The sequence below is a fragment of the Hypomesus nipponensis genome, chromosome 23, assembly GCF_054491055.1.
Source record: "Hypomesus nipponensis isolate SF chromosome 23, ASM5449105v1, whole genome shotgun sequence".
In the NCBI taxonomy this organism is placed as follows: domain Eukaryota; kingdom Metazoa; phylum Chordata; class Actinopteri; order Osmeriformes; family Osmeridae; genus Hypomesus; species Hypomesus nipponensis.
In genome coordinates this window covers 8,241,509-8,257,784 of record NC_140383.1, presented here as the reverse complement: position 1 = coordinate 8,257,784, position 16,276 = coordinate 8,241,509, and the positions used below count along the sequence as shown (strand labels likewise).

General features: G+C 41.9%; 2 protein-coding genes across 12 annotated transcripts in view; both read left to right on the top strand.

The window, feature by feature from the left end:
* The first annotated feature begins 990 nt into the window (after positions 1-990).
* arl5a (ADP-ribosylation factor-like 5A) lies at positions 991-5,833 on the top strand. The gene is made up of 6 exons (XM_084688841.1): positions 991-1,352; positions 4,241-4,301; positions 4,482-4,629; positions 4,753-4,836; positions 4,981-5,132; positions 5,230-5,833. The coding sequence occupies exons 1-6, from the start codon at positions 1,307-1,309 to the stop codon at positions 5,276-5,278; spliced, it is 540 nt and encodes a 179-aa protein (XP_084544967.1). The 5' UTR covers positions 991-1,306; the 3' UTR covers positions 5,279-5,833.
* A 2,947-nt stretch (positions 5,834-8,780) lies between these two features.
* Positions 8,781-16,276, top strand: part of neb (nebulin) — a 56,132-nt gene continuing 48,636 nt past the window's right edge. For all 11 annotated transcript variants that reach the window (XM_084688367.1, XM_084688365.1, XM_084688360.1 and 8 more), the window contains exons 1-9: positions 8,781-8,855; positions 9,980-10,054; positions 13,125-13,178; positions 14,068-14,178; positions 14,404-14,511; positions 14,634-14,738; positions 15,192-15,296; positions 15,445-15,549; positions 15,931-16,035. In XM_084688367.1, the coding sequence (XP_084544493.1) occupies positions 10,001-10,054; positions 13,125-13,178; positions 14,068-14,178; positions 14,404-14,511; positions 14,634-14,738; positions 15,192-15,296; positions 15,445-15,549; positions 15,931-16,035 (747 nt within the window). In that variant the 5' untranslated portion in view covers positions 8,781-8,855; positions 9,980-10,000. The remainder of the gene's footprint in view (positions 8,856-9,979; positions 10,055-13,124; positions 13,179-14,067; positions 14,179-14,403; positions 14,512-14,633; positions 14,739-15,191; positions 15,297-15,444; positions 15,550-15,930; positions 16,036-16,276) is intronic.

The following is a 16,276-nucleotide window of genomic DNA, read 5'->3' as shown; positions in this document are numbered from 1 at the left end:
TCAATATCAGCCAATAAAACAACATTTTATTTGTATTACACAGTACAGATGGAAATTATTGTCCTTACTGTATAATACAGGTTAGCCATACTTATTTATAGCTTTTTCCACCTGTGAACATAAATTATATGTATTTCTTAGTAGCTATGGAGCATTATTTGGCTCCTGTTCCTATTCACATGTAGCATTTTCAGTGAATGTGACCAAACTTCAGAGGTTAACTAACTATAACAAACTGTCAATTTAAAGCACCTGTTTCTCTTTGGACCGAACATGCCTTGGAATGTCTCCTAGAACTGTACTGTGTGTGATTTACAACTACCTGTAGTTGACATCTCATCAGGGTCAACCAGCGATCAGAAGAAATGGGATAACATGCTGGTTCATCAGTATTCCAAAATACGTTTCTTTTATTTGTAATTCTAGATTAAATAACACTGGAGAGCAAGCAATGATTTTATTTCAAATCCTTTGAAAACTGCCTGTGAGAGACCAATGCATTGCATTAAAGTGATTTTGTTTGTACTGCCAATTACTAAGTTGTATTGTAATAAATTTCCCTAATTCTGTTGGATGGATAGCAATTTATGTGTCCACTTTTTTCCGTTAAAAGGGAATGCTCCTAATCGAAAAATTTAGGAAAAACAGATGTTTGTATTGTTCGACGTAATATCTTCTCAGTAACAGCCTTTGCATTTGCACTTTCACATCAGGTCAGAGAGAGAGATAGAGAAAGACACAATATTTTTTACAAATTGTGTTGTTTTAACATCATTGTGGTGCAAAGGGGAAAAGCCTCAGACTGAAACAAATGCTCGTTAACGCCACCCTCTCTCGGGTTACAAGCAGAACCATATAAAGAGTATGGGAATAAAAGCCATGGAAAGATTGGCTCTGGAGACGCTAATGGAGGAAAAAAAGGCTGAATAACGCATGCGTAACTTTTGACGTTTCACACACAGTAGCGAACTGAGCCGACTGGGCCAGCCCAGCTGCGGTAGTACTTGTCTATCCATCGTTTAGTACTGCTAGCTAGCTAGCTGCCGTTTTTTGGAATTAAACACTAGATTGTCACTGTACTCGTGTACTCTAAAATACATTGTCTATATATTCAACAATGGCAAAGCCTTGCAGAAATTTTGACATTACCCGGCTTTTTGTTCCTGTTAGATGTCAGGTGTAACATTAGCTAGCTAGCTAGTTAGCTTAGAACTTGCTAATGGTAACAGCATTGCCAGCCTATAGTTTGTAGGGCTAGTAGTTTAGCAAAGATAACAAGCTTAATTTGCATCCTCTCCTCCCAGACATGGGGATAATATTTACTAAGTTGTGGAGGCTGTTTAACCATCAAGGTAAGTTTTCAAGACATCGCCAGTTGTCGAGATAGTTTCATAATTATTTCTTTAAACAAAAATGGCTTGTGCTAGCTAACTAGCATATTAGTTTTAAGCATATGAGATTGCATTTAAAGTAACAAACATACCACCTAAGTAGCATTGCAACTAAATGTTTTGTTATTTACTGTCTTTGTTATCTGAATAATTTACTTTAACTAACCAATTACAGCAACCACTGTGTAGATGTATTAAACAAATCCCCCCTCTACCATTTCTTGAGGACAAGTAACTAGCTAGTTAGGTTCAAGTCTTCGGTTTAGTCCATATTACATACATTTTAGTAGTGCTTGCTATCGCGCTGGTTATCTGGTAGTTCCAGTTTAGTTACAGAGTCCATGAGGACGTGTGTTTGTTTGTCTGACATTTTTACGTGGATCTCATACAGCTACAGTAGCTAACCGTTGATTTCCTTGAGCACCCACTAGTGTAGCTGCTTCTAGTTATTCTGAAGGGGTAGATGGACCATTATACAACTAATCCCCCTGTCTTATGGATGTTTAGCTGTCAATTAGTCACTTACATGTTCTAGTCTCTCTGAAATAAGTGAAATGTACTTTCTTTAATGCTGATGGGCCTAACAATCGTATTTGGTAATCAGATATGTGAACCACTTGTCATTTGAGACCAGCAGAGTGCTATGGAAAATTCAACCACTGTCACAGTACCTTTTAGCAAGGTTTTATGTTTGGTTTCTCAAAGGCCACAGTGTGGTACTAAACGTTTGTTCTATTTGGTTGTAGGGCAAACCAAACGTTTTCCCTTACACAAACAATTAAATGGCAACCTCTTCATCTATACATGTGTTGTTAATGTTAAATTATCCTAGTCAGCAAACAGTAACCATTAAACATTTCAGTACTGGCTTTATGATAGTGTAACACCCTACACATTTTGTTCTGTTTTTACAGATGTGCCTATACTTACATATATTGTGGAAAACAGACGTCGCCAACATTTTATCAGCAAAACATTAAAACCACATTAAACTGTTTAGTAGCAAGACTCTGACAGCATTACTTACATTACCAGTGCCATATCTGAGGTGCTTTGTGTTTTGGTTCAGTGTGGCAAGACAACTGATTTGTCTGATAAGCATGTCTTATATTTAAGCCTATCTGGTATTCATGTGGCTTGAATTTTGAAAACTGAAGAAAATTGTCTTCAGTTATCCTACTACTAGGTCTTTAGCCTCCAGAACAATAGGCATTCATTCACATTCACAAGGTGAAGAATAAAAGGTGGTACAGGGTGCCACCAAAGTACAGTGGTGTCACTCTCATAGTGGGTGTAGCCGGTGTAATAACAACATTCTAAGGGCGGAACCTATCATCTAAACAACCTTTGCAACTGATGTGAGACATGCACTTGACATCTTTGCTGACTCTACCGATTTTCAAGTGAAAGATGCATGCCATTTGCAATTACTGCAGAACAGAAAGTGACATAAGTGTGGCTTTGTCTGTATTGAGTTGAGGCTGCTTAGGGCCTACTTGTTATAAAAAGGAAGCTTGCCACCACACCTGTGTATGGTTTAGTAATCTAGGCAGCCTACATCCTACTTGTGTACTGTATAGTTCAGGGGTTTTCTCTTCTGTTTTTGCCTGTCTGCTGTGTAGTTCAGGGTCTATTCACAGGATAATGATTAGCCTAGATGTTCAGATTTAGAAGACAGGGTTTACATTCATAGGGCTTGTTTATATTGGGTGCCTAAGTATTTTATTTTCTTTGTCTCATGTTGTGCTACTGCCTAGATCTTGGCGATTGCGATTGTTGTTATGGAGGTCTGCATATCCTGGATCTTCAGAATCAACTATGCCATGCAGGAACTTGTGGGACCTTAGACTAAACATGAGTTATCTTGCTGAATGTGTACAGACAGAAGCATACACTTAATCTTTATTTCTGTCTCTTTTTTCATAATCTTCACCTTCCCCCTCCTCCTTTTTTTAATCTTTTTTGGTCTTTCTTTCTTATTCATTTCCTTATTTGTTCTCTGAATTTATTTGTACCAAATAGCCTAATTGCAGCCTAAGCTTTTTCATTTCTGCTTTTTTATTCCAGACAGCATAACACCTGGTTATAATAAAAAAGCAGAAATGAAAAGGAGGAGATGGTGTGATTATAATTATTATCTAACCATAAGCAACCTTTGAGAAGACTTTATTGAGTGACTATGTTTCTCTTTCGCTCCTTCGGTGATTAGCAGCCAGTTTTAGAGAGACAAACCATTTCTAACTGATTATTGAACCTGTCTATGTGTTGGCAGTGCACGAGCATCTCTGACTTCTGTCTTTAGCTACTTGTCTTACTGTCTATTTGCATGGATTGTATGTCGACGTACAGGTGGCCCCTGGCATGCCCCCTGGAGCCAGGTGCGCTCGTATTTGTCTGAGTTCCTTCCTAACGGCTGCTGCCTCCTGCAGCCCACGGGGGGGGGGGGGTCAACCATCTGTATTGTGAGATCTTGCTGGAGCTGCTCTGTCTCAGTCTTGACCCGCAGTGTGTCAGAGGGAGGGAAACGGGTGAAGACATGTCTCATGTCCCCATTTGTCACAGGGAAATGTCCCCATTTGTCACAGGGAATGTCACTGATCCAGTAGAGGAGGGTTGTTTCTTGTCATTTGATGGCGTGGAGGTCTGAGATCCTCAGAGCTGGGAACAATATCAGCTCTGTTTCTAGAAAATGCCTCAGATTAGGTTATGCAGTCACCGTGATGTGCAGCGTTCACCGTCGTTGTTAATGGTCTTGTTTTCCAGGCCTTGACAGCTAAGTGTATGTAGTTTTGTGTGAATGTTGGAATACTTCTAACAATCTAAAAGCTTTCTCTTTTGATGTATTTCAGAGCACAAAGTTATCATTGTGGGCCTGGACAATGCAGGGAAGACCACCATTCTCTACCAGTTGTAAGTAGACTGTACATCTAAATATTAAAAAATAACATTTGTCATTTTGATTGTGGAATAGTACATTTGGTAAGGTTATTGCTCTTGGAAAATAAAAAGCGAAAGTAGGGCTAATGGACTTCCATCATGAACTCCCGTTTGGGAAACTATCTCAGCTTGTGATTGCTCTTTGCTCTACAGTTCTATGAACGAGGTGGTACACACATCCCCCACAATAGGCAGCAATGTGGAGGAGATAGTTGTCAACAACACTCACTTCCTCATGTGGGACATAGGTGGACAGGAGTCACTTCGGTCCTCCTGGAACACCTACTACACCAATACAGAGGTGTGTGTGTGTGTGTGCACGTGGATCGGGAGGTGTGTGTGTGTGCATGTGAATTGGGGGGAGTGGTGGGGTAGTGCATGCGTTGTACTTTTCTAATTGTCTTTTTTTTTTGTCTCAACATAGTTTGTTATAGTGGTGGTGGACAGCACAGACCGAGAGCGGATCTCTGTCACCAAAGAGGAACTGTACAGAATGCTTGCTCATGAAGTGAGTCCTCTTGTTCGTCTTCTATTATTGCAAACAAGATTTATTATTATTTATTATTGCAAACGAGATTTTCAAACGAGATTTAGGGTGCTGCTTTTGCAAACACTTTAGTGTTTTGCTTTTGCACTCTGTCTTTCATCCCAGGATCTGAAGAAGGCTGGCCTGCTGGTATTTGCCAATAAACAGGATGTGAAAGGCTGCATGTCTGTAGCAGAGATCTCCCAGAGTCTACAGCTCACCTCAGTCAAAGACCACCAGTGGCACATCCAGGCCTGCTGTGCCCTCACAGGGGAGGGGTAAGGACACTTTAAAGGCTTAAATGGCTACATTTGAAAGAATGGTATGCCACGTTTATGTTAACAATGAAATGTCTGTCTTTTTGCCAATGTCCAGCTTGTGCCAGGGCCTTGAGTGGATGATGTCACGACTACGGGTGAGATGACCACTGACCTGAACCAATGAAGTGTTTTTTTGTTTCTACTCCTCCATGATGGACGGACGGACAGGGGGCACTTGTGTGGTTGGTTGATGGATGCCCTCTGATACTGACCTGGCAAGAAAAGACCTGCCAGAAAATATTTTTTGGGGGGTGTTTTTATTTATTACACAACAATTCCTCAGACTTTTCTGAACTGTGAACAAAAACGTTTCAATTTCAGAACCTCAAAGACTGATGTGTATTTACTTTTTTGCACGGTTCTCTTATAAAGCTACATGAAAGTGGGCTGGGTCTGATTGGCTGGCGTGGGAAAATGAGGTCTTCAGTTGTCTGAGAAAGGGATCCTGCCCAGTGTGGCCTTGCAGTATTGCCGGACTGCTTGTGGTGATGTTTAACATCACCTCTGTGTGTACAGCCCAGTATTTACAGTAACTTTGTGCCTGCCTCAAATTCCCCAAGCGATGGTTGAAAAGAGTCAATGTAGGGGGAAACACCCAACTCAGCCCATTATTGTACACAGTGAAATAAAGGGTTTTTATCTGTTTCTGGTGAATAAAATGTGTCATGAATGGATTATTCTTATGGATGACGAAGAGGTAAGTTACACACTAATTGCACACTTTCGCATAAATATAGTTACTCTCTAACTCTCTTACTTTCTAATTTAAACCATTGATTGTGCTTCTGAATGTGCATGGTTCTCCTACAGGCCTCTAGGGCGCAGTATGTTCTATGAGGACTCATGTTTGCTTCCGATTACAGAGTAGATTATGGACAAGACGAGCGGGGAAGGAGTGGCGAGTAAAAGAGAAAAAAGCCTGGGTGGTAAGCATATCCCTCGCTCTGCGGAAGACAACGTTTCTCCCACAGCTCAGGAGTGACCCACTGCATGAAGTGGCCATATATGTTAGGAATATAGGAATATGAGTTAGCAATGTAGCACATTTTTTGTATGAAGATGAATGGATGTCTTTACATATACTTACGTAGTCTGAACAGCCCGGTATCCATGAACAAAAGAACTAAGACCGTAAAGTCAGTGTGTACAGTATTATGTTAATCCTCCTCTGTCAGGTTATAAATTACAGTTGAAAGCATGGCTGTTGTCTTCATATGTGTGTGTATATATATATTTACTCTTCTACCAATATTATACATCTCATTTAACATTGTTATGACTTACTGCATGGTGTCTTTGGATTAGTGTCTTCATATATATATATATATATATATAATACATAAGGACACTATTTCGAAGACACCATGCAGCAAGTCATGACAAAGTTAAATGAGATGTATAATATTGGTAGAAGAGTAACCAGTAATCAATTGATTATAAAGACAAGTACAAGAGTGATTCTCAATTGTCTACTACGGTGTTGAGTATTGTAGCAGTTGTGCTGTCAGCAAAGGTTAATGCAAGTGGTTGTAAGTGTGTTAGATCTACAGCTATGGATGGAGGTAACTGCTTGTGCTGTAAGTGTTCAGCTTTATTTACATGCTGCCAGTTTCTCCCTTCAGTCAAAAACTGCCCCTCTGTAAGTTATCAAACTATGACATCTACAAAATGGTTATAATTCAGAGGTGATGCTTCTATTAAATCAAGTGATTTAATATGCTTTGATGTGATAAACAAAATATGAATTTATAGTGCTTACATTGTCATCCCATTATGTCAGCCATCTATTAAAGAGCAGGGACTTGGCTGCTGTGGTGTCCAGACATCTGGTTAGTAAACAATATCTATCTACAAACTAATGTCCTCATATGCCAGACACCCTGTTTAGTCCTCTTACCTCAGTGTTGATGAGAACCATTTTTTTCCGAGGATTTAGGGGGAGGATCACTGAGAGCGTGATTACCAACAGTGGAGGTATCACCATGCAGCTGCTCTATCCCAGACTGCCATGTCCTCCTGTCTGTCGGTCAGCTTTGTTCAGTGACTAAGCATCATTTTCCATCTCTAGCTCTAATTGTTACTTAAGACCCAGGCAGGTATGGAAACATTTACATTTAGTCATTTAGCAGAAGCTCTTATCCAGAGCGACTTACAGTAAGTGCAGGGACATTCCCCGAGGCAAGTAGAGTGAAGTGTCTTGCCCAAAGACACAGTCATTTGGCACGGCCGAGAAACGAACTGGCAACCTTCTGATTACTAGCCCGATTTACCTTGGGTATCTGCATTGACCTTGCTAATGAGGACTAGATAGCATTCCGAACACCACTTACTGATGGGGGATAGGGTGTTTGCAGAGGTAGAGACTCAGCTGTGCTTGTCCATCAGAGCCCAGATTCGCTCGCTTCTCCTGGAGGGAGGGGGTAAATACCAGCAAGCGAGAGAGGTCCACGGCAGAGGAAAAAAGACACATTCCCATCATACCCCCTCCCGAGGTATCATCTAAGGTACAGTATGTATGAGTTTAGACTCGGGTTTCACAAATGCCTCCAGTATTTGTTCTTATGTTTTCCAGAGAACACCTTACTCTCTGTCATGTACGCCCTCCACTGTACTAGGTTTCTTGAAATAGTCCATGGCTGTATTTTTATACAGGATCACCATGAATACTTCTGTATACCAATGCAGAGGCAGAACAGACAGCAACTGTGTCTATTGTAAGTTTGATGGAGGGGATGTGCCACCATTGTTCTCTTTCATGTTATTTTTGAACCTTGCATCCTACTTTATTCACTCAAATGATGACAGAGAGCGAAACCTGTAAAACCAAGACGATCCTGCATTCATCGTGAAGGGGCACTCTCAGCCGTAAAAGTTACTTTCACCCTTTATACATTTGTACCACCTTCTATTCCTTCTTTTTGTACCTTCTTCTATTCTTCTATTCAATACATATGGAAATAAATCCATGAAAACTCGACAAGTCAAATCCAGAACCAGCCCAACATTTTCAGATCAGTAGAGAAGATCAACTGATCTGGTGTCTGATCAAATCTTTCCTTCACAGTCTGGAGTGTGTTGGCACAAGTGATAAACCTTTTTATAAAATGATCCAGCAATTTCTGGATCATTTTGAGCTTTTTATTTATAGTGGGTATTTATTTCAGACCGGGTCAACTATTTTGATTCCCTTCCACCCCAGTGGTCTGTTCAACCATTAACTTGATTCCAGACACTATTAAGCATCTGAACAGGGTCAGCTAGTAGCTGGCCTCAAAGACTTTGGAAAATACAGTAACAGTGAGTCAGTGCCCTCTCCACAGCCCTGTCCTCAAGGATTGTCTCCTTCCTCCAAACAACAGGCATGTTTTTTAAACCAGTGACTACACCCACTGCCCCTGCCTAGGGGATGCTTCGAGATGTGGCTTTTCTCATGTTTTCACTCCCGTTGCCCCATCCTCATAGTTGAACCGCTGATACATTTGCTGAACAGGTGCTCTTTTTCTGCAGGGATCACTAGGTATATTTAGATTTAGAAACCTGAGTGTCGGCTGTTGATTGGCTGTCTGGGCCACATGATAACCGGGGTGTCGTTGCAGCTGTGAGTTGTCTCCCAGCGTTTCTCTGGAGGAAAGTTGGGGACGCTCTGGCGGCTTGGGAATCCTTTAAACTTTAAAGTAACTGGTAAGCAATCAAAAACCAAGCAACATTGTTTTCAGCAAAACCCTCTGCATGGCCTGCACTCTGCCTGGACTTGTGTCTCTCCTTCTGGTTCTGTTTGGATGCTGGAAGACCATTTATGGATGGATGAGCCTGTTGAGGCTATGCCCTCGTTAAAGGATACTTCCAGGCAGCCCAGAGCAGAACGTCTCCAGCTCAACCAGGCCACCATTGGGATACCCATGAATCCACAACATGACTTTGTCCATCTTTCTATCGTCATCTTTTTTGTGTGCCTTTTGTTTAGAAAAAGCTTCTTTGAATGAGATTAGTTGGGTCCTTAAAAAGGGTAGTTAGTACGCTGTCCTATATTTAACCTGCAGCCTCAGAAGGAATTGCAGTTCAGTTTGCTAAACAAAGCCAACCAATCAGGCTGTGGCATTGGCTTACATGACAAATAGCTGGAGCATCGTGGGGCAGCTGTCGCCAACCTTCAGCCAGGAGGCGCAGTGCTTGTGGGTTTTTTTTTTTTTTTTTTTTTTTGAGGGTGGGGGGAGAGCTGCAGAGTCAGAGGCCTTCAAAAAAAGATTCCCATGCAATTGAGCCCTTTGGTTTCTCATGTCTTCTCTCTGCTCTACCTGAACTGTTTGGTGGAGTTGAGGACATTGGGGAAGTATTTGATATAACTTTGATTTATCTAGGCTTGAAGCAATTCGAAAAGTGGAATATCAATTTGGGACCCTAGTGGATGGGAAGTGAAGCTTTTGTTAAAATACCACAGGAATCTGTCTGGTACTGTTTGGATTATTGTATTGTTTTTTTGTGCATGTGTGTGCTTGAGAGAGAATGTAAGACATTCTGTTTGCTAATTGAGTTGTATTGAGTGAAGCTCATTCATTGACATTGGGTTAGGGTTAGTGTGCAGGTGTGGGTTCAACTTGATCTGCAAGGAGAGATCCTAAAATATCTCAAGTAATGTCCTTTCAACCTGTGATAGAGCTAAAGAATACACTGAATTGTTAGTATATCAGCATCAGAGACATTGGTATGTTGTCCAGTATTGTAATAATTGAAGTATTTTAACAGTTTCCATTCAGCTCACTCAAAGTCCTTGACAGTGATGAATATTGTGTGTCTGTTTCATGTAGAATATCTAAAACTGTGCCATAATGGAGGAGAATGAAGAAATTGATGAATTCGAGGAGGAAGAGATTGTGGAGGAGGTAAGTGCATTTATGTCTCCCCTGGTGAACACTGTTTTCATTCAGTCACTCGTTGCTGGTTAGGTTCTGTGACAGTTGAGGACAACATTTACGTAAGAATCAAGGAAGAACTGGGAACTGGAAGTCGTATGAGACACTCTTCTTGACAGATAAAAGTCCTACACAAAATGACACTTTCAATAAATACATAGTATGTGTCTTGCCATGGAGTTTGCTTTATTTACTACAGTGAAAGATGCTTTAGGGTTTGACTCTGATTTTCTATGGTCCTGGTGGGCTGAAGCAATCTGTTGGATTTGCAGGTTCGGTAGCAGCAAACCCTATGAATAGTTAAGTCTCTTACGATACCCTTCAAGTCAGCAATTCAGGATCTCAGGCATCTGTGAGGGACGCTGGATCCAGTTTCAGTGGGACACCTCCCTATGTGCCAAGTGCCTTAAAGCACTGTAAATCATATTCGTCATTAAAAAACCTGCTACTTTCCCTTACTTGAGGTTTTATAGCTACATTTGTCAGCAGCTAGCAGTCAGTGGAAATGCACTTTTACCCCTACTAACACATAGATCGACCAGTGGCAATAGATCATAGGTCAGCTGGTGATGATGTAAACAATATTACAACACTGTCAATGTTAGGTGTAGGCTAGTAGTTCTGATGATGAGCCATTCCAATGTGTTCCACAACATTACAGCGCACAGTTTGTGATCATGTAATTTGCTGTAGTGGGCTTATAAGAAGGTTCCCATATCCCTGTAGCAGTGATGGAAAATATGTATTGATGGAAGGGTGTTCCACGCAGAGGAATGCACCCTGTGTCATAGATAGACTGACTGTCTGGAACCTTTGGGAGATGCCTTTCTCTATCGATTTTAGCTCAAGTACCAGAAAGTAGCAACACAGTTTGTCAAGGTGGATCAAACACATTTTTATAGTTCATCAATTACAAAGCTCCCAGAGTTCCAAATGATTCAGTTAAATATTACTGTAACATCTGTGTGGTTATTTTTGTGACAGTGCTGTTATCTGTAGTCTATGTCAGAGTGTCCAATGGAAGAGTGAAAACAGAAGGCTAATAACTTAATCCCATATTTCCCAGTGAAATAGGATTAAAGTTAGCCTTGTATTTTTCATGTTGATATCTAATAGAGGTGCCAAATCATTACTCATCCTGCAAATGGGACAATGCTTTAAGTTAGGTCTAGACAGAGTTCCTATGAAATAATCCTATTTAGAATATTAATGAGAAATCTTTAAACATACCCCAAAACGCAGTGATAAATGAACAATTATTTGGCTCCCATATTACATATCAACCATCCCCAAAGAGATTTATCATCTTAACGACAAAGATATAAATCCTTCACGAGGAAGAATAAAATAAATACTTTCAACTCGATACAATCTGATTTCACTATCACTTTCATCTCCACTTTGGAAGACATTTTCAAACAAATACATTTTATATCAAAAGTGTAAGATGGCTTCTTCTATTTGATCTTCTGATTGAGGGGAATCTGAAAACTCTTATTTTGAAACAGCATTTGACTGTAACGTGCCTTATTCATAATGTCTTTGTAGATCATTTGTAGAGACATTGGTTCCATACAGCACCGCTTGGCTGTACCAAACAAGACCATTGTTTTTATTATATATTTTCATGTTTATGGTCATTGAGATAGGTATTTTTTCTTTGAACTACTGAGTTTCCTCTAAGCCCAGTAAGGGAATAAGTCAGAGCTCCAGCGATTGAGAGCTACAAATTTAGAAGTGGACATTTACGGCAGACTGGCAGGGAGACAAGTGAGAAGGGCCTCACTGTAAATCACACTCTCGTGGCCCGGCCTGTGTTAACGTCATGCTGCCAAAATGTGCTTAGGAGAGAGATGGATGCATGGAAAAAACACCTGTAAGTAGCAGGAGAAAGAGATCATTCTGCAGTAATGAATATCCCACCTTCTCTCTACTCACTTATTATTTCCATTGTTTAACTTGTTTTGAGGATAGAAGTGGTGGTGGTGGTGGGGGGGGGGGGGGCTACAAATGTGCCCGTATGATTCTCCTCTAGTCTGGAAGATGCACGTAAAGAAGCCTCTTACAGCTGTTTTTTTAAGTGTTTGAGATGTTCTTTTCTCCCAGCTCTGGTCTTAATGCAAATTTCTGAAGAGTTTTGAGGGCACAGCCTCTGAGTCCATGGATTATGATCCAGGAAGTTCTAGGACTTTCTAGAAAAAAATGCTATTATTGCTCATGTGACTGTGCACTATTTTGTGTGCCAGTGACTGCCAGGGTTTAGGAATGTTTCCTCATTGGAGGTCACAGGTTAAACTGTAGACTCATTTAGACGAGTTGAACGGATGTTGTATGCAGGTTATTCAGGGAGTATGTGGAGAAGTGTTCATATAGTAGGTAAAGGATGTCCCTGTAGTTGAAGCTTGAAAGGGCTTTGAAACCCATGCAGAGGGGCAGGCATTAAGCTTAACAGCTGATCTGATGCTGTTGTATTGCAACTATTTGATTAAAATGATGACACATAGGACAATAGGGTCCAACACAACACAAGAATAGAGGTGAGGTCATGTGGGTTTTAAGATGTTTTTACAGAACGGGTCAGCCGGAAGGTTCTGTCAGTCAGACTCGCTTACACACACACACACACACATTCTCTCTCTTTCTCTCTCTCTTTTTCTCTCTCACACGCACACACACCACACATGGACACACACACAGAGCTATTATAGGTTTATCTACCCCATCTGGAACAGAGGCTTAATTACTACCGCTTTCACTCCATTCCCTAATGGACTCTGAAGTCAATTAGAAAATCATGTGTGAATGGGGGACTTTTATTATAGAACAAGATAATCATTCATAAATCATTTTCAATATTCAAATGTAGGCGGACACAGACGTATTTGATGCTGGCTGTGAAGACAAATAGAGATACAGCAGGTTTAGGAGTCGTACCAGAGCTGGAGTGAAAAAATCAACCTCAATCCAATATGACTGTGATTTGTCTTCTCTTAATTGTACTGGTGAATTTGAAAACACAGAGTGTATCCTATATTTGTAGTCTTTTACGATGACTTCGTCGACTGTCAGTCACCAGACAACTAAGGTGGCCGAGGTAAAGCATTCCCTCCCAGAGGACAGTTGAGATACTATGTCCCGCAATGTCGCTGACTCTCCTCCCACTGTGCTTGCATGCAATGGGGGCTATTCCATATAGGCTCAATAGACAGGAAAGTAAATGTGTCCAGTCGAGAGACATGTATGCTCATGTGCCACCATGGAACATGAATCACATCTCGCAATTATAGGTGTTATTTAATTCTGCTGTTTTCCATGGGAATTCATCACCTCTGGAACATAGTCTCAGCTGTCCCCTTGTGCACTGCATACAAATGAAATAGCCCTCATCATGAGCGAGTCCTGCTTGTAGATGCTTCTACTTGCTTCTACTCTGCATGCAACAGTGTTTTTTTGACCTCCCTCTTGTCCCTGTGTTTGTACCACTGTCTGTCCTTATTCCCTTATTGTCCTTATTCAGTCCTCAATCCCCTCTCACATCGTCCCTTGAAACACATCCACTTTACCTGCCCTCTGCTCTGGCCCTACTGCGCCTACCCTAGCCATGTCCATTACACCCTGTAGAACTCCATGTAGATGACTATGCATAGCTCTATGTAGTGCTTTAATCATTCCCAAAAGTGTCTTGATGGTTTAGTCAAATAACAAAATAAAAAACGGACTTATCAGGTAAGTCAACGCTGAAAATATCCTTTTGTTGCCATTAGATCTAGTGCCAGACTTGATGTACCGGTAGCTTGTGTTTTCCCGCCTGTCTCTCATGTGCCTGACGCAGTAGCATATTTTCTTGTCTTGTCTTTGTTATACTGTGTAGCTGGTCTCTCCATTGGCAGCATTATTGTTTTTTTTCATTGGGTCAGGGCCCTGAGAGGAGCACTGGCCCATTGTGTCAAACAAAGTACTGACTGTTCCTTATGCTTCCCCAGGCTGGTGTTCTTGCTACCAGAAAGATCAGGAAGAAGGTCAAGGTGGACACCTCAAAGTTCATGACCCCTTACCTAGCCCACAGCCAGAAGATGCTGGACCAGTACAGTCATGTAAGCAGAAACAAGTTCTCTTTCAGCAGTCACGTCAATACTTTCGGGACGTTTTTAATCTCAAGACTATCTTTTCATCTTTTTTTCCCCCCCATCACACCAGTTTATCTGACACAATCCAGTTAGTCTGTCTGAAAAAAATGTCCACAATGTGAAGGTAGGGTGTGACTAAAATGTGATGGCCCCACTGTCGCCCTCCCCTGTTCCTGTTTTTCCCCTTACCAGAACAAGTACCGTATGGATTATGATAAGGCCAAGGGGCAGCCCTATGCCATCAGCGCTGACACCCCTGAGATGATCAGGATCAAGAAGGCCCAGGAGCAGCTCAGCGAGGTACTGCACAAAGGGGGCTTCTGTCTGGGGCCTTTAGTGGGAGTCCCGACGCTGGCCACGATGACGAGTCCATCCTATCGTCGATCATGATACACTACTCACGGCGTGTTGTCGTCTTCCAGGTGAAGTATCGCATGGAGGGCAACAAGACCAGGACTACCAGCTTGTACGACGGCGAGGCCAGAGAGATCGCCCACGTCAAACATGTCTCTGAGCTCGTCAGCAAGGTAACTTATTAAGACACTCGCGTGTTAGATTTGAGCATTTATTGATAACCATGGACATGGAAATAGGTTTGACTTTGGCAGAGTGGATGTATCTTGGGGAAGCACTCCCTGCCTCTAGCATTAGTGAGCAACATACATAGAATATGAGGCAAATAGAGAAAGAATCCCCCCTGATGGATAGTACGTACAGACAACACGGGGCAGATGGTGGAGGGAGGCAGCAGCACAATAATACAACAACCGCGAGTGAGTGTGCGTATCCGTGCGCCTTATCGGACGTGGGCCAATGGGCTTGAAGCAGGCTAACACAGGTGTAGTCAATGAGTGTAATGAGGCGCGCTGCCTGAGTGCCATGCCTCTGAACGAGGCGTCGCTCATGAAATGTACAAGTTTCTACACTGTGCAATATAAACAAGGAAGACGATATGCATATGATGAATGTGTATACTCCAGGTACTGTACAGGCAGAAATGGGATGAGACCAAGGACAGATTCTTCTTACCCCCTGATGCTCCTGAGCTGGTCCTGGCTGTGAAGAATGCTGCTAACTACAGCAAGGTAATTCACTGGTTTCAGACCAGGCCTTGTACCAAGTCTTGGTAAAACCGTATACAAGTCTATAATTTTGTCTTTTTTTAATCGATACTCTTTGAATTGTTCTGATTGATCTCATTGATCCTGCTTGGTGTCTGTCCCTTGCGGTTAGAAACTGTACACCGAGGCCTGGGATGAAGACAAGACCATGTTCTTCCCCTACAGTGACAGCCCTGAGCTCCGCAGGGTGGCCAAGGCCCAGGAGGTCCTCAGTGACGTAAGTGGCTCCATATGTCCTGGTGTAGAAATCCCGAATGGTAGACATAGTAGTGATGTCTTATTCAGATATAATTCCCTCTCTACTTATCCAATGTGGGTGAATATTACCCTACCAAATCTGATTTAAGCACAGGACATGTCTAAATTACTTTTAACGTGTTTCAGAATCATTTTCACACGTCAAAAATGTATTTCTCACATCTATTAGCAAAATATGGGTCAGCATCCCTCATTCCTCGTTCTCTTTTCTGTTTTTAGAGCTTTTCAGGTATTCTGTGTATTCTGGTTAACTTGCTTAGCCAAGTGACAAAACATCAAGCAATGTAGCCGTGCCATTCAAGGTCAGGTGTTATTCTCCCTCTTTTCTTGCTGCTTACAGATCCACTACAAGAAAGGTCATAATGAGCGTAAGGCCAAGTACACCTCCCTGGCTGTTTCCCAAGATATGGAGCTGGCCAAGAAAGTGTTCACCCAGCGCAGCGATGTAAGTCATTCAGCAGGTTCACATCCTTTGTCATACATGCACGGACGCACAAACATTTACACAGCAAACCGGTTTGAAGGTCAAGCCGTCGGCACACAGAGAAATATAAATACACACGTAACGCACCCACCCAACAAAAACTGTCCTGTCACCCGTCCATCAGTGGCATCAGGCTGGGTGAGTGGCTGTCCTACACCCTGTGCTGCTCCCAGCACTGCCCTCCCTGTGGGGCTGCTGGGGA